The sequence below is a fragment of the Thermothielavioides terrestris genome, chromosome 1, assembly GCF_000226115.1.
Source record: "Thermothielavioides terrestris NRRL 8126 chromosome 1, complete sequence".
In the NCBI taxonomy this organism is placed as follows: Eukaryota; Fungi; Ascomycota; class Sordariomycetes; order Sordariales; family Chaetomiaceae; genus Thermothielavioides; species Thermothielavioides terrestris.
In genome coordinates, this window is record NC_016457.1 from 4,701,570 (window position 1) to 4,721,773 (window position 20,204).

The following is a 20,204-nucleotide window of genomic DNA, read 5'->3' on the forward strand; positions in this document are numbered from 1 at the left end:
CTTGGGGCGGTCCGGGCTCCGCTCGGTGCTGGGCCGCTCGAAAGGGCAAGCTAGCTCTCTGAAGTGAGTCGATGATCGTCAGAGTTGCGTCCCCCCTGGCTCTTTTTTTGGCCACCCTCTCCTCCGGGGCAGCTCCCAACCACAACTGGTCCATATTCATATCTTTTCTCAGTCCCCCTTCCCTCGATTGCAGGAACGTCTCGTTTTACCGATTCGGGGCAGCCCGAGCGAAACTTCTTCGCCGGAGCAGAAGGCCCATTGGACTGGGAAAATTTCTGGGGGCAAGAAACTCGCCAGTCTTGCTCGGCAGGTGCACGTCTCCAAATGCACAATTCATACCCCTCCCGACCGTGAGCTACGCTTCTCACACGAGCCTCTGCTGTACGACACGAACGAACGCACCCAAGCAACTGGCGACCGCTCCTCAACTCCTCAATTCGTCCCTGGCCAGCCCGTGTAGAAGTCACCCGACTTTCGCCTCCCCCGCGCCAGAGGCAAGGATCCAAGCTTGCAATCTCGATTTCTAAACCGCCATCGCGCTGCAGCTGCGATCTCTGGTCCGATTTGATGCCATCGATCTAGCGCCCAGTGCGCTTGTGTATCTCGAACTCTCCTCTTACGAAGATTACCCCCTGGGGAAGGCAGAATAATCACCATGGTCCTCACGCACACGACCAAAGACAGCTACTCGCACCCCTTCCCAACCGTCACGCTCGCCTTCTTCCTCCGCTACTGCTCGCCGCAGCTCAACCCGTTCGCCAGCCATGTGCTCAGCACCGACACGATCTCGTCGCACGTCGACCCGGCCACCGGCCGCCTGCACACGACACGCATCCACCTGAAGAAGTCGCGCCTGCCGCCCGCCGTCATGAAGCTGCTGCCCACGTCGCTGACCGGCGGCACGTCGGACAAGGCGTCGTACATCCTCGAGACGAGCGTGGTCGACATGCGCGAGGGCTGGATGGCGACCGAGAGCCGGAACCTGAACTACGTCGGCGTGCTGTCCGTCGTCGAGCGCCAGCTCTACACCGTGCCCGCGGCCCGGCCGTCGCCGGCGGCGGATAGCACGGACGTCGAGACCAGGGTGGTGTTCCGGTCGCGGCTGGGCGACCGCATCCGGGACAAGCTCGGCCAGGCGCAGGCCCAGGCCGAGGCGGCGGCGAACGACGGCAGCGGCGGGTTCTTCGCGCGGCTCGGGGCGCGCGGCATCCAGCGCAGCATCGAGTCGCTCGCGTCGACCAAGACGCAGGACCAGCTGGGCAAGAGCCGCGAGGGCATGCGCATCATCCTGGAGCGGCTGCGGCAGACGGGCATCATGGGCGTGCTCGAGCTGAGGAAGATGGCCAGGGAGCGGAGCCTGGATGCTGCCCATCCCTGACCATCGAGTGGGCCGTCCACCTTGCCCGTGCTGGTGCTCGTGCTTGTTTGGCCAGCCTCGTGCGAGCGCGAGACGCAGCAGCCTCGCTGATGAAGCCGCACTTCGCTTGCTCCGCTCTGCCGCCGTCTCTCACCACGGCTCGGGCATTTGGGTCCATTGATCACTGACCAGCCGCCAGCTTCACTTTGGCCCGCCCGTTCATGCGTTGCGACGAATTCGGTCGGCTCTTGTCGAGATTTTCTTTAACCCCTTTCAATTTCGAATCTCCCCCCATCTACCGAGGCGGGCTTCTGAGGGAAGTCAGCTCACGGCTACTCCCGTGTTGTATATTTAACGCCTTTCACCCTGTCTTATAGCTCTTCCAGCACGGCGTTACCGGGTGTCTTTGTTTTATCTTTTCATATATCAACGGAGTTTACGACGAAGGGGTTACGCTACGCTCATGACCGCCGGCGAGCGAGGGAGGAAGGGGCAAACCTTTGGGTCTAGGAGAGGAAGGCATCTTTCTGCCTTGTTCCACTCTTTTGTATGATTAGGATTACGGTTGTCTGATGGCTTCGTCCGACTCCATGGGGACGGATCGGGATGGGAAGCAGATGGGCAAGTGGACACTGTCATTACTGCCATCAATTGACGATATCTTGCTTCCCCCTCGCTGGGGTGTGCATCATGTTGCATCATGTCGCTATATACAGGCCGCTGGAGGTCTCTCTCCGCATGTTACCTGCCTCTCTCTCTCGCATAAGCCAGCCCTTCATCCTCCTACTTCCTCCTCCTCCGTGGGGGATAAGGCCAGCCCCTTCCTCGGTTACTCCACCCCTGCGGCGCGGTGCCCTTGCCCATGGGCTGCGTGCTCTGCGGGGTGCTGCCCACGTCGGTGGTGAAGGGCACGGTGCAGTTCATGCAGTCGACGCGGCCCAGCATGTACTCGAGGTGGCGGAAGGCGGCCGAGGGCGCGTACTGCGGTATCATGTGGCCGGACAGGTCGACGCCGACGTAGGTCAGGCCGCGCTCCGAGACGAGGCTGCCGAAGACGGCGCCGCCGGCGGCCAGCGTCGCCTCCGTGCTGAGGTTGCTCTGCGGCACGTAGAAGGGCTCGTCCGGCCGGCGCGAGAAGCCCGTCCGCCCGCCCCACGTCATGTTCTGCAGCGCCAGCAGCGTGCCGTTGGCCAGCAGGATCATGTCCAGCGCGCCGTGGCCCACGATCACGTTGCGCGTCTTGTCGATCACGTGCGGCAGGGCCAAGAATATCGGCGGCAGGGAGTTGTCCGTCCCGTTGACGTACACGTTGCCCGACGAGCACTCCTCCCACGTCACGTTGGCGGGCGCGTGGATGGCTGCCTTGACGTCCGGCCGGTCGAAGTAGATGAGCGGGCTGCCCGACGGGTCGTACGCGGTCGACCCCGGGAAGCCCAGCACGTCCCACAGCAACGGGCAGGTCGTGGCGACTTGGTAGATGTCAAAGCACGGGTTGAGCAGGTTGATGGCTTCGTAAATGTCGTCGTAGATGGCCGCGCACTCGGGCCGCGTCGTGCCGTTCTCGTACGTGCCCGGCAGGCGCGAGGGGATGTGGCCCTTGGGCGGGTAGACGAGGTACTCGGCCATGAAGTCGGCGTAGCCGCACTCCTTCTCGCGGCGCTTGAGGTCGGCGCGGAAGGTGTCGTTGAAGGGGAAGAGCCCGGCCCAGTACTCGGTGAACTGCACTGCCGGGATTGGCTCCTGAACCTCGTCCCAGGTGAGGACCGGGTCGTAAATGGTCAGGCCCGACATGTCGTAGTATGTCTTGTCCTCGGCGTCCAGGAAAGCGCTGGCGATGTACGGGCAGTACAGGCCGCTGCTGGGGTCAGAGACCATAGGGTCTTGTACCTGACGGGGAGTTTGGGGGGGAACTCACGCGTAGGACTCTCCCGCGATGTAGACCTTGTAACCGTGCATGCCAAAGGTGTCGACGAAGTTCTTCCAGAAGCCCATGAACTGGGCCGCCAGCTCGTCGTCATTCGTGATGGTCACCTTGCCGATCGAGAAGCCCGTGCCGACGGGCTGCTCGACGTAGACGATGTTTGTCAGGGTGTGCCAGCTCCAAGGGTTCTTCACCGGCTTGTAGGTGCCATATTGCCACAGAAAGGGTCCATTCTCCTGCAACAAACCCTCAAAGGACGAGCACCCTGGCTGTGTCCCAGTTAGCAGGCGGCTTGGAGGTCAAGCGGGGAAGAGACTGTAAAAACTCACGCCGCCGTTCAGCCAGATGAGGATCTCTTTGTCCGCCGCCGGGTTGGTGGAGGGGAAGAACCAGAAGAACAGGTTGCTCTCCTCGTGAGGGTCGCTGCTGATGGGCAGCAGCCCGGCGTACGACTCGCCCACGTCGAAATCGACCTCGGGGATGGCGGTCCCATTCACAGCAAACCCTGACGAGCAAGGAAACGGATTAGTCGGTTTTTTGGTCTTATCAGGCTCGTGGGATGCCTACTCACGCGTGGTGTTGGCGTTGAGAAACTTGTGAGCACTGGCCTGGCGACCAACCACTTGGTGGTGGTGACTGGCCGCGGCCGCGGCTCTCGCTCTTTTCGCGGCGTGCTCATGCTCAATATGGTGTTTCCCTGCATGTGCTACTCTCCTAACCGTAGCATCCGCCGCACCGGCGAGCAGGAGCACGGAAATAAGGCTGGCCCAGCGCATTTCCAGCGGTTGACGTGTGTAACCGGCGCGGCGGGATGCGGTTGTGCCGAGAGCTCACAGTTCAGATGACACTCGTGTCTGCCTAAGGTAAATTTATATTCCGTAGGTGGTCGATCTGGCGTGCACATGACGCTCAAGAGACGGCAGACCGGTTGCGGGAAGGAGCCCTGACCGATCCCAGCATCACACTGTGGTAGAAGACCCTTCGTCCCATGCGGCCATGCCGGTCCCCATCGCCGCCGCCGGCAATCTTCGGCCCGCTGCATTTACTATTCTCTGCATGTTCCGGTTGCATGCCAGTTCTGCGAAGCGCGCATTGGACCACAGAACGTCGGCCAGTACGGAACAGGATTCCAGTTCCACGAAGGCAGACAGGTCCAATGGGAAAGCAGAAGCTCTTGGGCGAGTCAGACGCATCATCACGGCCCCCACGCTTCGATGCCACGGTGAGTAGGCGATCGTTGCTCTGCACCTACCCGTCCGGGAAGTTCTCCATGCACGTCATGGCGGTCCCGTGTACGGATACGGATGGAGATAAGGAAGGATGAACGTCAGCGGGGTCCGCGTGTCCCGCTGTGGTGCCGAGGACGGTTAGACGGAAAGATCAAGCACGCTCCGCAGTAAATGACACATGCCGCGGTGATATATATGCATAAACCAGTGAACACCCATGAAATACTCGGGCAAAGCGTCTGTTGTTGGGCAGTGAACTTAAGCTGGCTGTGTACTGTGACGTGAACCTTGTGCGCACTGTTGACAGTACTGAGCATGTCTTTGGTGCTGCACAGCTGCTGCAAAGCTACCTTACCTAACTTCTGTGTAAGTTGGCTCAAGGAGGGACGACAGGCTCGTTACCTTACACAAAAGCGAACCAAGCAGAAACCTCTCGGAATGGAAGGTGTCGAGCCCTTATGAAAGGTGGATGTAACTAACGGTTCCCGTGCATATGCCGATCAGGTAGACAACAGCTAGCTACATTAGGTAGGGATATACTGTACATTATGCTATCAGGTAGGCACATGGTGCTCGAGGCGGCGTTCGGGAGGTGCTCGTGTTGCCCTGCCATGGAGGGGCGGGCTGCCGGGCCGAGGCCGGCAGTCCGATTAGGGAGGTGTCAGCGGAAAGCTGCACATCTGATTGGGCAATCGCCCAGTGCCTGAAGGCTGGCCAAGACTGGGATCCCTGCCTCCCCGCTTGCTCTCGAGGCTTGTCAGTTCACGGATGTTACGGGGTCAAGCTCTTCCCCGCCACCTACCTCCTGTGGAAGTTGACACAACAGAGGACTCGTCGAGACTCGAAAGGTGCCAGGTTGGTGTGCGGGCTCGGGTTTCTGGGTACGGGTACGTAAGATACACTACATACACTCGGTAATTACCGTGTAGCCACCGCTACGGAGCTGGCGGTTGAGCTTTCAGCAGGGCATCTGCTGTGGAGGGTATCAATCAGATCTATCCATCTATCAGTGTTGTACTACAGTTACATACACTATACATGTCCACAATTCACACATCATAGTACATGAGACACCAGAAGGAGGCATCATTTGCCCTCCTTCCTGGCCGCTGCAGCCGCCTCCTCATCGGCGATGAGGGCCTGGATGTCCTTGTTGATCAGCCAAGTCTGCACGCTCTCCATGATCTTCCCTAAAGTCTCACCGCCCCGGAGCACATCCGGCAGGTTGTGGGCGTCCAGTCCGCTCCGATGGTCCGTACACCGGTCCTGCTGGTACTGGTACGTCCGGATTTTGTCGCCCCGCGTGATCTGCGAGTTGGCCAGCACGCTGCTGCGCAGCTGCCGCGCCTGCTCCTCCCTGGCCTCGCGCCGTTGCTGCGCGATCCTCGACCGCAGCAGCCGCCAGGCCTCCTCGCGGTTCCGCTGCTGTGACCGCGAGTCCTGCATGCTGACCGTCGTGCCCGTGGGGATGTGCGTCAGCCGGACGGCCGACTCGGTCTTGTTGACGTGCTGCCCGCCCGCGCCGCGCGCCCGCATCGTCTCGCTGCGCACCTCGGCCGGGTTGATGTAGAAGTCGCTCTCCGGGTTGTCCCAGTCGGCCTCCGACTCCGACGTGCTGTTCTCCGGGAACGAGGGGAGCACCCAGACGGCCACGGCGCTCGTGTGGGTGCGCCCGCTTTTCTCGGTCGCCGGCACCCGCTGCACCCGGTGCATGCCTGCCTCGCCGCGGAAGAGGCCATACGCGCCCGGCTCCTGGATTTCTAAGACGGCCTCTTGCAGGGCAATCTCGCCCTCCGAGCCCGTCTGGCCGTCGCTGTCCGAGGCTTCGTACTTCACGACCCGCGTGCGGTAGCCCTTGTTCGAGCAGTATGCCCTGTACATGTGGAAAAGCGAGTCGGCGAAGAAGCGGCCCTCGGTTCCTCCGGGACCAGGCCGTATCTCGAGCAGACAGGGCATGTCGGCGAACGGGTGTTTAGGCGTCAGCGCAATCGAGAGCTCCCGGCTCGAGTCGGCGAGCTGGGCGTTCGTCGCCTCGAGGTCGTCCTGGGCCAATTCCCGTAGCTCGGCATCATTGGATTCCAGCAAGCCGTGCAGCTCGCGGAGCGCCTCCCTTGCCTTCTCGAACTGCCGGAGCGCGTCTGCGACTCGCGAGATCTCGCCCGCGCGTTTCGCTGTCTTTGCGTCAAAGTCCTTCGCCAATGCCGCGCTCAGTTGTTGGTGCTCGGCGGCAAGTCTTCGAGCTCGATCGAGGAGCGCAGGGGGCAGGTTCACTGGCGTCTCTGGTCTAAATGTCAATAACGGGTGTGAGATCCCAAGAAGCTGCCTGGGCGGCATTGCAGGACGAGGGGTACCTACCTGTGCTAGCTCTCCGAATAGACCGAGAAATACCGACGCGCCTTAGGGACCGCGCGCAGCTCCGACACACCCATGGTGCCGCGAACATGGTTGCAAAGCACCGGGGTGCTGTCGCGTGACGGGCATCAGAGCGCAGGGCACGAGGCGCACGGGAATCGTTGCATCTTTTCTTCGAGTTCGCTGAGCCGAGCCCCTGGCGTTTTCTCTTGGCAGGCAATTGCAGCAGTTCTGCCGCCTAGCTCCGCCTTCCCCTTCCTTCCCCTGATTCCCCTTCTCCCCGCCGAGAAGTGCCAAGACCCTTCAGTGCCCCTCCCCCACCATTGCTGATACTTTTGGACACGGCAGTGTGATTCCGACCATTGACTCACCCGTCCGTACCTGCGGCCGTCTGCCATTTCCCACCGCAATCTACGGCCAAGGACACAATCGCAAATCCAATTTTTGCCATGGCGACCAACGTCAACGCCGCGGCTCTCGACGAGTCGCCCGTGCCCGACGCGGTCCAGCCCAAGCAGCAAAAGCAGACCGTTGATCCCTACAATGTCAGTTTGCAATCCCCGCCTGTATCGAGCTGTTCGGACCGTATACATGGCGCAGAACCTGACCCTTTTTGACCCCTTCCCCCCGGTTCTAGGTGTCTGGCGAAGTGGGCGAGGACGGCGTGGTCAAGGCCATCGACTACAACAAGTTGATCGACGAGTTCGGCACCAAGAAGATCGACGACGAGCTGCTCGCTCGCTTCGAGCGCGTGACCGGCAAGCGGCCACACCACTTCCTGCGCCGAGGCATTGTCTTCTCCCACCGAGACTTCGAGCTCATCCTGGACCGATACGAACGCGGCGAGCCCTTCTTCTTGTACACGGGCCGCGGGCCCTCGTCCGACAGCGTCCACATCGGGCACACGATTCCGTTCGAATTTACAAAGTGTATGCGTCGGGTTGCAAGTCTACCGTGAGTTGGGCAGGAGCTGACGACCGCTGTGACAGGGCTCCAGGACACATTCGACGTGCCTGTAAGTAGGGCGGATCCCCCCTGGTCTCGCTCGTCAATGGTTCCTCGTGGCTGACGTCCTTGTAGCTCATCATTATGTTGACAGACGATGAGAAGTCAGTCGAGCAACCTGCCAGAAAATGTAACAATCACGGCTGACACCGCCCAGGTACTTGTTCTCGGAGAAGCGAACGATCGAGGAGGTCCAGGGGTATTGCAACGACAACGCCAAGGATATCATTGCCATTGGCTTCGATCCCGCCAAAACGTTCATCTTCTCCGACGTAAGCGCAAAGTGAAATTGCAACTAGAGAGGATCTCAGGGGCTGACGACGTGAGGGTCGGTCAGTTCGATTATGTCGGCGGCGCCTTCTACAGAAATATCGTCCGCCTGTCCAAACACATCACGCTCAATCAGGCACGTGCCATCTTTGGCTTCAACGACAGCACAAACATTGGCCGTATTCACTTTGGGAGTATTCAAGGTACGTGGCGACACAAGTGGTTGGGCTCCATGGGACCTAACAGGAGTGCAGGCGCAACCAGCTGGGCGTCGTCATTCCCACACATCTTCGGCGAGGACGAGACGAAGACGGTCGGGATACCGGCGCTCATGTAAGTGGGCCGAGGACTGACTTCCCCGCAACAGCGCTGACGCTTTGCAGCCCATGCGCCATCGACCAAGATCCGTAAGTCACCCCTTCGACAGGGCCAGGAGAACACACCATTCCCCGGTTTCCCTATCCTTTACTACTCCTTGCAGAGGCACGTACTAATGAACGCACAGATGTGAGCACTGCGCTTTCTTGACGATAGCACACACCGAACTAACCAGAGCAGACTTCCGTATGACGCGAGACGTGTCGGCAAGGCTAAAATACCAGGGCAAGCCCTACGCCAAACCAGCACTCATCCACTCCCTGTTCCTGCCAGCTCTCCAAGGGCCCGGCACCAAGGTATGCCGCCATCCGTCTTTTCGACTTGCGACTACGGCTGACGACAGTTGAAGATGTCGGCGTCGATTGACGAGTCCGCAAGTAAGTCGCCAGACGAAAACATTCCAGGCCGCCCTCTAACACAGCCAGTCTTCATGAGAGACACACCCAACCAGATCAAGAATAAGATCAACAAGTACGCCTTCTCCGGCGGCAAGGTGTCAATCGAAGAGCACAGGCAATTCGGGGGCGACACCTCGGTCGACGTGGCCTTCCAGTACCTGCGCTTCTTCCTCGAGGACGACGAGGAGCTCGAGAAGATCAGGGTCGCGTACGAGAAGGGAGAGATGCTGACGGGCGAGTTGAAGGCCATCTGCATCAGGGAGCTGCAGAGATACGTCTCCGCCTTCCAGGAACGGAGGGCAAAGGTGGACGACGAGACGGTCAAGCTGTTTATGCAGAGACGGCCGCTGAAGTGGGGCGGCAACCCCCGGGCGCCTATCGTCGTGCCCAAAGTCGAGGACGGCGATGCCGGCGAGGCGAAGGAGGATGGCGAAGGCAAGATGACCAAGAACCAGCTCAAGAAGCTGGAGAAGCTGAGGCAGGCGGAGGCGAAGAAGGCGCAGAAGAAGGCTGAGAAGGCGGAGCAAGCTGCTGCGAAGACGGCGTAAGCCGGGCTAGCGGGGTGGGAGTTGGTGAGGCGCTGCCATGGCTAGAGATAGAAGGTCTGCGATTTCTACATGGTATCGTGGGATGTATCCGTAGAGCGATCTCGAAGCGAGTTGGGTGGAAATACATGAGAGAGTGCGATGCCGGCCTCGGCCCCGTTTCAGGAGGCGGCAAGTCGATGAAATCGCAGCGCTTGCTCTTTCGAGGCTCCATTTGATGGACAAGGGGAGCTGAAGCTGACCTGAAATTTACCGCAGCGAGCTCGGCAGCGCTAGTCAACGGCAGGGCGTAGACTACGTGCCATGAGTCCCGCCGCCTACATGAAAGAGCTCCCTAGCCTACCTACCTACCCAGCGTACTCACTGAAACATCTCCCCAACCTCTCCGTCACCATTAAACCAAGAACTCCAAACCATCGACCGACCGCCACCTCTTTCCGTTCCTTCCACAAAAAAAAAAAAAAAAATAATAATAATAATCAGACGTACACTTGAAGAGAAAAACGAAAAGAGAGGCCAAAATGCCCCGCTACGTCCTCCACATCGCCAACAAGAACTACTCGTCCTGGTCGCTGCGCGCCTGGCTCGTCATGCGCCAGGTTCTGTCCCGCGGCGACGACGGCGGCGGCGACGGCGTGCCCTTCACCGAGAAACTGTGGCCCATGGCCTCCGGGTCGATGGCGCAGCCGCGCTGGCGCGCCTTCTCGCCTGTCGCGCACGTGCCCTGCCTGCATGTTTTTCTTGCTGGCGAGCCTGATGCTGCTGCTGCTGCTCCTGGTGTTACTGCTACTGCGGCTGCTACTGCTGCTGCTGGGTCAGGGTCAGGGTCCGGGGCTGGGGCTGGTTCGGGGAACGGGGAGCGGTCGTCGTCGCAGTGGGAACCTGGACGGGGCGAAGAAGGGGAAGGGAGCGGAGCGGGGGAGGACGGCAGGCCCCTCGTGCTCTGGGAGTCGCTCGCGATCGTCGAGTTCCTCGCCGAGGAGCACCCGGCCGCGCGCGTGTACCCGGCCGACCGGGCGGCGCGGGCGTGGGCGCGGTCGGCGGTCGCCGAGATGCACGCCGGCTTTGCGGCCGTCCGGCGCGAGATGGGCATGAACGTCGGCGTGCGGATCGCGCTGGCCGAGGAGGCGTTTACGGACGCGCTGGTCGCGGATCTGCGGCGGCTGGACGAGCTCTGGAGCGAGGGCCTGAGCCGGTTTGGCGGGCCTTTCTTGGCCGGCGCCGAGTTCACGGCCGTGGATGCATTCTATGCGCCTGTCGTGCTGAGGCTGCAGACGTACGTCGGCACGCTGGACCGGATGGGCGAGGCCGCGAGGGGTTATGTGGAGAGGATGTTGCAGGTGGAGGGGGTGCGGGAGTGGGTGGACGCAGCGCTGAAGGAGACATGGCGGGAGCCGGTGCACGAGGCGGAGTGCTTGGAGGGGAAGGGGAGGACGTTGATTGCTGACTTGAGGGCGGCGTAGGAAGGGAATGAGAAAAGGAGTGGCAAGCGACTTGCAGATGGGCTATCAAGCCAGACAAGCGTGGGTGCTTCTTGATGTCCGCTCTGGGATATGATTATGTACACGCAGTGCCGCAGGGCTGTCCGGTCTTTTCCACCTTGATTCCCACGCGGTTTCGACTCGGAAGCTCTTACGGCGTGCATGTAGACGTGTGAGTCACGCTATTTCCGGCTGACCGTCCCCTTCATGGATATGATATCCGGCGAGTCTTTTGTCCATGTTGTTTTTATGTTTTCATACCCAACCAAACGGACGCTGGCTGGTGTTATAGTTGCGAAATCCGGGTATGCCAGTGCCGGTGTTGTTTATTAACTTGCAAGCAAACGAATCTACAGATTACACTCCTCCCCTTAAACAAGTCAAACATTCCGCCGGTCCGGGTTGATTACGTAGGTATCCAGGAAGCCGCCCCTGGTTCTCGGCTCCCCGCGGTCTCCACTCCATCCGCAGCGAAGACCAAGGAGGGGGAGGGGTCGCACCGCTGCGGCCCGCTGGCCCATTCCGCAACAGGCCGGATATATACCGGAGGCGATAAGGGGTCAACATGTCGAGGATCAAGTGTTTGTTTGCTCATCCTTGCCGCCGGATTGCCATCGGTCCCCGACAGCCCTATCCAACAGCAGCAGCAGCGCAGCCCTTCACACACTCATCGAGGTTCGACATGCCGCTCACGACGCCGTCCGTGTATCCGCCGCCGTCGGCCGAGTTCATGAAATGGCCTAGCCGCCGGAGCGTGGTACACAGCACGAAGGGCATCGTGGCCTGCACCCAGCCCCTGGCCGCCAAGTGCGGCATCGACATTCTTAACGCCGGAGGCAACGCTGCTGTAAGTCATATCATCGTTGCTACCATGGACAGCCGGGTTGGAGTCAAGCTAACCAAAGCACTCTCATAGGATGCAGCCGTGGCAGTGGGTATGGCATCATGAGGCCCTCTAGGAACGTACTGCAACCAGTCCCACTTATGCTGACCCGCCAGCCGCCGGCCTCAACATGACGGAGCCCTGCTCGACGGGGATCGGCGGCGACATGTTCTGCTTGTACTACGACGCCAAGACGGGCACCGTGTCGGCCCTGAACGGCTCCGGGCGCTCTGGCGCCAAGTGCACGCTCGAGAGGATCCGCAAGGACCTCGGTCTGGCCGACGGCGAGTCCGGCACGATCCCGATGAGCAGCGTTCACGCCGTCACCGTGCCGGGCGCCGCCGCCGGCTGGGTCGACACGGTCGAGCGCTTCGGCAGCGGCAAGCTGAGCCTGGCACAGATCCTGGCGCCGGCCATCGAGCTCGGCGAAAAGGGGTTCCCGGTGTCGGAGGACGCCGCCTTCTTCGTACGAGCGACCCATCTAGCTAGCTTCCTGTGCATTGGCCGCCCCCTCTCCCCGGGCTTTTAGCAAGCAGACTGACAACCTCGGCAGTGGCAGCGGTCCGAGCAGATCCTCCGCAAGGCCTCTCCCAACTTTGCCGAGATGCTCAAGCAGGACCCGTCGGCGCCCGACGGCGTGCGCGCACCCCGGGCGGGGGACATCATGAAGCTCCCCAACCTGGCGCGCACGTTCCGCACGCTCGCGGCCGAGGGCAAGAAGGGCTTCTACACCGGGCGCATCGCCGAGGAGATCATCCGGGTCGTGCGCGACCGCGGCGGCCACCTCGAGCTCGAGGACCTGCAGCACCACCTCGAGCAGGGCAGCGAGCCGGTGGACCCCATCTCGCTCAAGTTCCGCGGCCAGGGCACCGGCGCGTCCACGGGCGGCATCGAGCTGTGGGAGCACCCGCCCAACGGCCAGGGCATCATCGCGCTGATGGCCCTCGGCATCCTGCAGGAGCTCGAAGCCCAGGGCAAGATCCCGACCTTCACGCCGGCCGACCACAACACGGCCCCCTACCTCCACGCCATCATCGAATCCCTGCGCATCGCCTTCGCCGACGCGAACTGGTTCGTGACGGACCCCTCCCCCAGCACGACCACCACGCACCCGCCCGTCCCCACGGCGGCGCTCATCTCGCAGCCCTACCTCGCCGCGCGCGCGGCCGCGCTGTTCGACCCGCACCGGGCCAGCCCGCTGCCGGCGCACGGGTCGCCGGCGCTGCGCGCGAGCGACACGGTGTACCTGTGCGTGGCGGACGGCGCGGGCAACGCCATCTCCTTCATCAACTCCAACTACGGCGGCTTCGGCACGGCGATGGTGCCGCGCGGGTGCGGCTTCACGCTGCAGAACCGGGGCGCGGGCTTCGCGCTGGACGCGGCGCACCCCAACGCGCTCGCGCCGCGCAAGCGGCCCTACCACACCATCATCCCCGCGCTGGCGACCAACCTGCGGGACGGCAGCCTGCACAGCGTCTTCGGCGTCATGGGCGGCTACATGCAGCCGCAGGGCCACGTGCAGGTGCTGCTGGGCCAGCTGGTGGGCGGGCTGAGCCCGCAGCAGGCGCTGGACGCGCCGCGGGTGTGCATCGGCGCCGGCATGGCCGACGTCGGCGCCGTCGGGGACCTGACGGTGTACGTGGAGGAGGGCATGCCCGAGGAGACGGTACGCGGCCTGCGGGAGCTGGGACACCGCGTCGAGGTGCTGAGCGGCTGGGGGCCCAAGGGCAGGCAGATGTTTGGGCGCGGGCAGGTGATCCGCTGGACGGTGGACGAGGTCGATGGGACGGGGGTGTGGTCCGCGGGCAGTGATATGCGTGGCGACGGGGCGGCGTATCCGGCGTGAGGCAGGCTGTTCAGGGAAAGGAAGAAAGGGGAGTGGTGTTAGTTTGGCAATGTACAATTCTAACATGCTGTGGGCTCGTGGTATCTTCGTAAATATACACAGTTGCTGCGTGCGCGCCACACCTTTAAATCATTCCTTCTTCTCCCCTTCGGCCTGCGCCTCCTCCTTCGCCAGCACGCCCTTCTCTTCGAGCAGCTTCGCCAGCTCGCCGCTCTGGTGCATCGACACGATGATGTCGCAGCCGCCGATGAACTCCTTGTCGACGTACAGCTGGGGGATGGTCGGCCAGTCCGAGTACTCCTTGATGCCTGTCCGCCTGGTCAGCCTCCCTCCCTCCTGATCCAAGAAGCGCAAAAGCGGGGGGTGGGGCGGCGGGGGAGGAGCAAACCCACCCTGCCGCAACTCCGGATCCTCCAGCACGTTGAACGCAGCGAACTTGTTCGGGTCGACGCCCTGCAGGCCCAGCACCTGGATGCTGGCGCGCGAGAAGCCGCACTGGGGGGTCTCGGGCGTGCCCTTCATGAAGAGCACCACGGGCGCCGACGCCACGGCCTTGTCGATCGCCTGGCGCACCGAGTCCGAGAGCAGGCGGCGCTGGGCGGCCAGTGTGAGCAGAAATGTCGTGGACGGCGAGGCGGTGGATGCTGCGGAGGGGACCGCGACGGGCGTTGGCCGGAGGGCCGCCGAGAAGGCCGTCGAGGCCGGGCGGACTGCCTGCAGTGAGGTTAGTGGGAGGGAAACGAGAGTGCATGGGAGTCAAAGGAACTCGATTTACCCTTGACAGGATCGCGCGCGAGAACATTATGGTGGCGGTATGGGGTTGGTTGCCAAGTGCAGACCAGGAGCGGGAGAGAGGCGAATGCGATGATCCGATGATTGCTTATCGAGACTTTTTCTCAGCAGATTACCAATGATGTCAGGGGCATCATCAGCAGAGGGTTAGGGTTCAAGTGCATCCCACTTCTGTTCTACACAGTATTCTGGACACGAGTCGCCACTAAACTTTCCTAGCTTGATGTACCTGGGAGGCATCGGGTAGATTGTGTCCGTGTGTTCGAGCGAGAGAAAAGGACGTGAGTGCCCAGTCGTCCCCTCGAGACAGCTGAGACTTGGTTGCCTCAGCGCATCATGCCTGCCTTGTATCCGTACTCCGAACTGGTGAGTTAAACGTTCCCCAAGTTTCCTGACACAGGAAGACTGCACGAGGTTCAAATGAGAGGGTTAGGGTTTATTGATGCAAGGTGATCTTTCAAAGGTAGCAACTTCTCCGTACCTCGGCAGCCATCGGACACCCCCATCATCCCCCGAGGCTTGGCAGAAGCTGAAACGCAACAGGAACCTATTCCACTCACTTCACGCATTGCACCGACACAGCGGCCACTCGATCCTCTATCTCTCGCTGACGTTTTCTTCTATGGCCAAATCTAGTGATACAATAATTTAATTTCCGCCCCCAAACTTCCCCCCCCAAAATGCTTGGCCTGTAAGTGTCTTCTCCAACGACTTCCCCCGCCAAGTTCGACCACCGTCCGGGCCCTCTTCTCACACACATTTCCAGCCTCTCCCTCGCCCTACGCTTCTTCCGCAGCCAGCTCCGGCCCTTGCCCGTGCCAACCACCTCCTACGCCGGCCGCACCGTCATCGTGACCGGCGGCAACGGCGGGCTGGGCCTCGAAGCGGCCCGGCACTTCGCCCGCCTGGGCGCCGCGCGCGTGATCCTCGCCTGCCGCCGCGTCGACAGCGGCGAGGCGGCCAAGGCCGACATTGAGAAGTCCCTGTCTCTTCCTAGCGGCTCTGGCTCCCCTAGCCCTTCTTCTGCTGGGGTTGTGGTGGAGGTGTGGCCGCTGGATTTGTGCTCCTTCGACAGCGTGCGGGCCTTCTGCCGGCGCGCCGAGGCGGAGCTGTCGCGGCTGGACGTGCTGCTGATGAACGCGGCCGTGCTGAATGCCGACTGCGTGGAGATGGCGGAGGGCTATGAGGTGCAGGTCACGACGAACGTGATTTCGACGTTTCTGATGGTGCTGATGCTGCTGCCGCTGATGAAGAGGACGGCCGCGAAGCAGAATGTCGAGACGGTGGTTACCGTGGTCTCGAGCGAGGCGCATTCTCTGGTGAGTTCGAGCGGTTTCGGCTCTGTATTCTCTCTCCAGTTACTGTGGCTGACGGAGCCCCTTCGGGCGGGCGGGAGAGCAGACCAGGTTTGCCGAAAAGGATCAGCCGCGCATCTTCGAGTGCTTCCGTCCCGGCAGCAATATCTACGAACGCTACAGCACCGCCAAGCTGCTAGACGTGCTGATTGTGCGGGAGCTTGCCGAGCGGCTGGATGCTGCCAGTCCCGGTGGTACTCCCGTCGTGGTCAACACGGCAAACCCTGGGCTGTGCAGGTCCCGCCTGTTTAGGGATATTCCCTCATTTGCACGCTTCCTGTTGGCCGTGCCCATGTTCCTAATCGGCCGCACCCTGGAGCAAGGCTCGAGGGCGTTGATGGCTGCGGTCGCAGGCGGCCGCGAGAGCCACGGCCAGTATGTCGATAGCGGCCGGGTCGACATGCCAAGCCCGTTTGTTGTGTCTCAGGAAGGCAAGACTGTGCAGAAGAGGGTGTGGGACGAGCTGATGGAAATCCTCGAGGGCATTGTGCCGGGTGTTACTGCCAATGTTGGACAGGCCCCCTGATCAGGAGAGCTCGGCCTGGGTGCGCGGCAACTCTCCGTGCGCAGGGCACCGTACCAGTGGTGATCCCTTCTTTGCGTGCTTGCAGCACCTAATCTGACAGACCAAAAAATTCCCAGTTTCCCTGCTTCCTACAGCTTCTGAGTGCTTCACCACAAGCTTCTAATCATCTCGGGAGCTGACCAGCCCGGAGGCATCCGGTGGAGCCCCGAGCGAACGATTGACTTCTACCCCACAGTACCCGCCCCTAAACTACCCCAACTTCCCCGCACCGGCCCGGCCCCGGAGCCTCGGTATCGAAGATGCACATGCGGGGCTCATGCATCACCCGCGGCCGTCTGCAATCCAGTCAAGGTAGGCTGCGAAGGACGGGTCCCTCCGGAGGGCTGATGCATCGTAAAGAAGTTCGGTCAGAGTTGCATTCATGTAAATATAGCATATCCTTACGCTTCTGGTTCTTACCCTTCGGACGCCCCAAGCCCCAGTCAATAAATATTATCGTCTTCTACATGCGAGAATACACAGCCTTCTAAAGGTCCCGAAATGCCCGGCCCGCCGCCCCTCGCGGGGATCAAAGTCCTCGAATTCGCCGGCCTCGCCCCAGGTCAATCCCTCCCTCCTTCTCACACCACCTTCCAAACTAACTCACGTCCTGAAGCAGGCCCCTTCGCCGGCATGCTCCTCGCCGACGCGGGCGCCTCGGTCTTGCGCATCGACCGGCCGCGCAGCAACTCGTCCTCCCCACCTCCCGCCGCCGACCTTCTAACGCGCCACAAGTCTTCCATCGCAGTCGACCTCAAGTCCCCCGGCGGCGTCGCCCTGATCCGCCGCCTCGTCGCCCACGCAGTAAGCACCAAGCGCACAATCCTGAACACCACCCCCCTTTCAAGCAACGCCCTCAAGCTAACCCCCACCGGCCCAGGACGTCCTGATCGACCCGTTCCGCCCAGGCGTGCTCGAGTCCCTCTCCCTCGGCCCCGCGCAGCTGCTCGCGCTCAACCCGCGCCTCATCTACGCCCGCCTGACCGGCTTCCGCCGCGACGGCCGCTTCGCCCCGCAGGCCGGGCACGACATCAACTACCTGGCGGCGGCGGGCGTGCTGGCGCTGCTGGGGCGGCGCGCCGGGGTTGCCGGGGTTGCTGCCGGCGGCGGCGGCTCCCCGCCGACCCCGCCGGGCAACCTGCTCGCCGACTTCGCCGGCGGCGGCGCCACGCTCGTGCTCGGCGTCCTGCTGGCCCTGCTCGTCCGCGAGCGCAACGGCGGCCGCGGCCAGGTCGTCGAGGCCTGCATGGTCGACGGCGCCCGCGTACCTGGCGTCGTTTGCGCGGCTCGCGCGGCGCACGCCCGTGTGGGACCGGCCCAGGGGGCAGAATCTGCTGGATTCCGGGTGTCCGTTTTATGACGTGTACGAGACGAAGGATGGGGGCTGGATGGCGGTCGGCGCGCTGGAGGAGAGGTTCTTTTTGGAGCTGGTCAGGCGGTTGGGGATCGAGGGCCGCGGGTGGGAGCAGGGGAGGAGGCATGATCGGCGGCTGTGGCCTGCGCTGAGGCGGGAGTTGGAGGAGGTGTTCAAGACGAAGACGAGGGACGAGTGGGAGCGCGTGTTTGAGGGGACGGATGCGTGCTGCACGCCGGTGTATGAGTTTGGGGAGATGAGGGGGGATGAGCAGAAGGGAGGGGACCTGCGGCCGCCGGTGACGCTGAGGGAGACGCCACTGCTGGCGGTGCGGAAGGGGGCGTCGGATGTTGCGCACGGGCAGGGGCCCGGTGTCGAGGGCGAGGGGTATGTTGGGTATCCGCTTGAGCCCGGGCAGGGAGGGGAGGAGACGCTGCGGGAGTGGTGTGGCTGGACCCGGGGCGAGCAGTTCGAGGTGGAAGCAGGCGGCGGCCTGGTGCTGAAGGACAAGGCCAAGTTGTAATCGGACGATCTGGCAGCCATCCGCCAACCGAAAGAGTTTCTGAAAAGGCCCGCCTGCCGTCTATACCATAATGATGATACCGGAGAAAACCGCCGAGATACAGAACCCATACCCTCTATAAACCCATTTTTCAAACACAGCAGACCCGTCTTTGCCGCTGACCCAACCACTACCAGGAAAGTACTTGCCAGCCGAACGCGAGGAGGGGAAGTGTCCGCCCTGCCAGCGCAGCAGTAATTAGCAACATAGCAACCTCATGAGGCGCAGAACAAAGCTCGAAAGCGTGAACCCTTCTTATCTTCATTCCCGACCATGGGCTCGGCCACCTTTTTCACGCCGGGCTCGGCGGCGGATTTGGCGGCGGCGGACTGGGAGACCGGTCTCGCGAATTCTGCGCCATGGTTCTGGCTTTCTTCGGCTCGGGGGGCTTGATCTTCGTTCGATCACTTGCAGAGTAAAAGGCCGGGAAGGAGGACGCGCTGTGAAGCACAAGAGAAGAGTTCTCCAGCCCGTACGATATGGATTTCGTTACTGGCCTGGCGAAGAGGACAAAAAGAGAAAAAGAAAACAACGACATCCAGCCTCCTGGCGTAGAGCTCGCCCATGCCAGCTTATCATAACTAAATGGACGACAGGTTCATGGAGCACAGCCAAGTCGGACTCTCCCCTCCTCCCTCCCCTCCCCCCCCCCCCCCCCCCCCCCCCCCTTTCAGAGATGCGTGCTGAAATCTCTGCGCCGTGTGTGCTTTGCTTCTTTTCCCGATCCCATGCGTCCTTCTGCACGTCTCCTCTGCTGCCGGCAGCCAGCCAACTCCGGGGGGCGGGGGACCCAGCGCGACGGGCCCGGCGCGCGCGCCACGGTGTGCTCGTCATGCAGCGCCGGAACTCACTCACACAACAACTAACGTTAGTTATGCACCCACACCAACCTGGAAAGGGAGGGCGGAGAAAGAAGATTGAAGGGGGAGGTGGGGGGAAAGGGGGAGGGGGTTCGCTCCGAATCCACTTACACTAGACAAGCAGACAAGCAGACAAGCAGTGACTTCCCCCCTTGCAATCGTCGACAATTTCGGTGTAGTTACTTTCACAATCTGTTAGCTATTCTGTAGTGTACTCCGTAGTCCATGGGCTTTCCACCGGCATCTCGCAATCCCGTTTTTCGTGCATCCGCATCCGCTGAAAATCCAGGCAGCCGGCCGCATTGCCCAGGGCTTGGGCGCGGGATGCGGCGTGGGAAAATAAGCAACAAGAACACCCCAAGATAGCGAGCACGAGCACGGCGCTTGGGTGGTGTGCTTCACCGCCAATCCGAACCGTGGCTGGCTGCTATTCACCGAAGACCTGCAGGAGAGATTCGGCCTGCGAGGGGTGTGGGGAAACACTGCGTAACGACTCCGGGCTCCGTACCTCGAGCGACCTTTGACCGCTCGGGTACGGATAGTGGGAGTTGAGTTGTTGAGACTTGCGTCAGGGGTTGAGCTGCAAACGCAGTGGAATGAGGGTACATACACTAAACCGTGCAGCCCAGATGCCTCCCTGCAACGAGTTACTACGACAAGGGAAAAAGAACAAACACATTCACAACAGCAGCAGCAAGCAATCTTCAAGGCTAATCTACCAATGGTATCGAAAAAGAAAAGGAACAAGGAGCAGATATGGGAATGCCCTCTACCGCAAAACTCCCTCCAGTTCCCCCGATCCATCATCTGTCCCACCTCAAAAACGCTCGCTCAGCTTGAATCGTCAGTTGCCACAGCACGCACACCACTCACCACAGAGCATCAGACTTCCTCCATCCCAACGTGAGACACACACACGTGCGCACACATCCAGCCACATCTCATCTCGTCTAATCTTCTCTCATCACACTCCATTCCGTCATGAATCAACCCTCGACCACCACCATCATCACCACCACCCCCCTCACCCGGGTGTCTCTTCTCTTCCCTC

General features: G+C 61.6%; 9 protein-coding genes across 9 annotated transcripts; 6 read left to right on the forward strand and 3 right to left on the reverse strand.

Annotated features, from left to right (window-relative positions):
• The first annotated feature begins 576 nt into the window (after positions 1–576).
• Positions 577–1,475, forward strand: THITE_2108542 (uncharacterized protein). Its single transcript, XM_003649669.1, has one exon. The coding sequence runs from the start codon at positions 656–658 to the stop codon at positions 1,376–1,378; it is 723 nt and encodes a 240-aa protein (XP_003649717.1). The 5' UTR covers positions 577–655; the 3' UTR covers positions 1,379–1,475.
• A 529-nt stretch (positions 1,476–2,004) lies between these two features.
• Positions 2,005–4,054, reverse strand: THITE_121141 (uncharacterized protein; the record flags this gene model as incomplete). The annotated part of the gene is made up of 5 exons (XM_003649670.1): positions 2,005–2,033; positions 2,191–3,212; positions 3,273–3,547; positions 3,608–3,783; positions 3,850–4,054. The coding sequence occupies 5 exons, from the start codon at positions 4,052–4,054 to the stop codon at positions 2,005–2,007; spliced, it is 1,707 nt and encodes a 568-aa protein (XP_003649718.1).
• A 1,276-nt stretch (positions 4,055–5,330) lies between these two features.
• Positions 5,331–7,033, reverse strand: THITE_2108544 (uncharacterized protein). The gene is made up of 2 exons (XM_003649671.1): positions 6,863–7,033; positions 5,331–6,786 (listed from the first exon to the last, which is right to left on the reverse strand). The coding sequence occupies exons 1-2, from the start codon at positions 6,948–6,950 to the stop codon at positions 5,594–5,596; spliced, it is 1,281 nt and encodes a 426-aa protein (XP_003649719.1). The 5' UTR covers positions 6,951–7,033; the 3' UTR covers positions 5,331–5,593.
• Positions 7,034–7,175: 142 nt separating this feature from the next.
• Positions 7,176–9,717, forward strand: THITE_2108552 (uncharacterized protein). The gene is made up of 11 exons (XM_003649672.1): positions 7,176–7,404; positions 7,497–7,788; positions 7,849–7,874; positions 7,940–7,968; positions 8,022–8,136; positions 8,202–8,337; positions 8,389–8,467; positions 8,518–8,541; positions 8,640–8,808; positions 8,862–8,889; positions 8,938–9,717. The coding sequence occupies exons 1-11, from the start codon at positions 7,309–7,311 to the stop codon at positions 9,456–9,458; spliced, it is 1,515 nt and encodes a 504-aa protein (XP_003649720.1). The 5' UTR covers positions 7,176–7,308; the 3' UTR covers positions 9,459–9,717.
• On the forward strand, positions 9,718–11,106 carry THITE_2108557 (uncharacterized protein). Its single transcript, XM_003649673.1, has one exon. It carries the CDS (start codon positions 9,977–9,979, stop codon positions 10,916–10,918), a length of 942 nt encoding a protein of 313 aa, XP_003649721.1. The 5' UTR covers positions 9,718–9,976; the 3' UTR covers positions 10,919–11,106.
• A 290-nt stretch (positions 11,107–11,396) lies between these two features.
• Positions 11,397–13,727, forward strand: THITE_2108558 (uncharacterized protein). The gene is made up of 4 exons (XM_003649674.1): positions 11,397–11,783; positions 11,853–11,871; positions 11,936–12,285; positions 12,373–13,727. The coding sequence occupies exons 1-4, from the start codon at positions 11,619–11,621 to the stop codon at positions 13,663–13,665; spliced, it is 1,827 nt and encodes a 608-aa protein (XP_003649722.1). The 5' UTR covers positions 11,397–11,618; the 3' UTR covers positions 13,666–13,727.
• THITE_2108560 (uncharacterized protein) lies at positions 13,728–14,625 on the reverse strand. The gene has a single exon (XM_003649675.1). The coding sequence runs from the start codon at positions 14,185–14,187 to the stop codon at positions 13,795–13,797; it is 393 nt and encodes a 130-aa protein (XP_003649723.1). The 5' UTR covers positions 14,188–14,625; the 3' UTR covers positions 13,728–13,794.
• A 506-nt stretch (positions 14,626–15,131) lies between these two features.
• On the forward strand, positions 15,132–16,338 carry THITE_2153165 (uncharacterized protein; the record flags this gene model as incomplete). The annotated part of the gene is made up of 3 exons (XM_003649676.1): positions 15,132–15,148; positions 15,224–15,776; positions 15,859–16,338. Exons 1-3 carry the CDS (start codon positions 15,138–15,140, stop codon positions 16,336–16,338), a joined length of 1,044 nt encoding a protein of 347 aa, XP_003649724.1. The 5' UTR covers positions 15,132–15,137.
• A 540-nt stretch (positions 16,339–16,878) lies between these two features.
• On the forward strand, positions 16,879–18,254 carry THITE_2084907 (uncharacterized protein; the record flags this gene model as incomplete). The annotated part of the gene is made up of 4 exons (XM_003649677.1): positions 16,879–16,939; positions 16,997–17,181; positions 17,258–17,641; positions 17,706–18,254. 4 exons carry the CDS (start codon positions 16,879–16,881, stop codon positions 18,252–18,254), a joined length of 1,179 nt encoding a protein of 392 aa, XP_003649725.1.
• Between the last annotated feature and the right edge of the window lie 1,950 nt (positions 18,255–20,204).

Coding starts and splice junctions, on each gene's coding strand:
- THITE_2108560 (XM_003649675.1), bottom strand. CDS start 14,187: ATGAAGGGCACGCCCGAGACCCCCCAGTGCGGCTTCTCGCGCGCCAGC.
- THITE_2108558 (XM_003649674.1), top strand. CDS start 11,619: ATGCCGCTCACGACGCCGTCCGTGTATCCGCCGCCGTCGGCCGAGTTC. Junction 12,286..12,372: donor CGGAGGACGCCGCCTTCTTC/GTACGAGCGACC, acceptor CAACCTCGGCAG/TGGCAGCGGTCCGAGCAGAT.
- THITE_2108557 (XM_003649673.1), top strand. CDS start 9,977: ATGCCCCGCTACGTCCTCCACATCGCCAACAAGAACTACTCGTCCTGG.
- THITE_2108552 (XM_003649672.1), top strand. CDS start 7,309: ATGGCGACCAACGTCAACGCCGCGGCTCTCGACGAGTCGCCCGTGCCC. Junction 8,542..8,639: donor TGCGCCATCGACCAAGATCC/GTAAGTCACCCC, acceptor ATGAACGCACAG/ATGTGAGCACTGCGCTTTCT. Junction 8,890..8,937: donor GTCGATTGACGAGTCCGCAA/GTAAGTCGCCAG, acceptor TAACACAGCCAG/TCTTCATGAGAGACACACCC.
- THITE_2108544 (XM_003649671.1), bottom strand. CDS start 6,950: ATGTTCGCGGCACCATGGGTGTGTCGGAGCTGCGCGCGGTCCCTAAGG. Junction 6,787..6,862: donor TATTCGGAGAGCTAGCACAG/GTAGGTACCCCT, acceptor CATTTAGACCAG/AGACGCCAGTGAACCTGCCC.
- THITE_2108542 (XM_003649669.1), top strand. CDS start 656: ATGGTCCTCACGCACACGACCAAAGACAGCTACTCGCACCCCTTCCCA.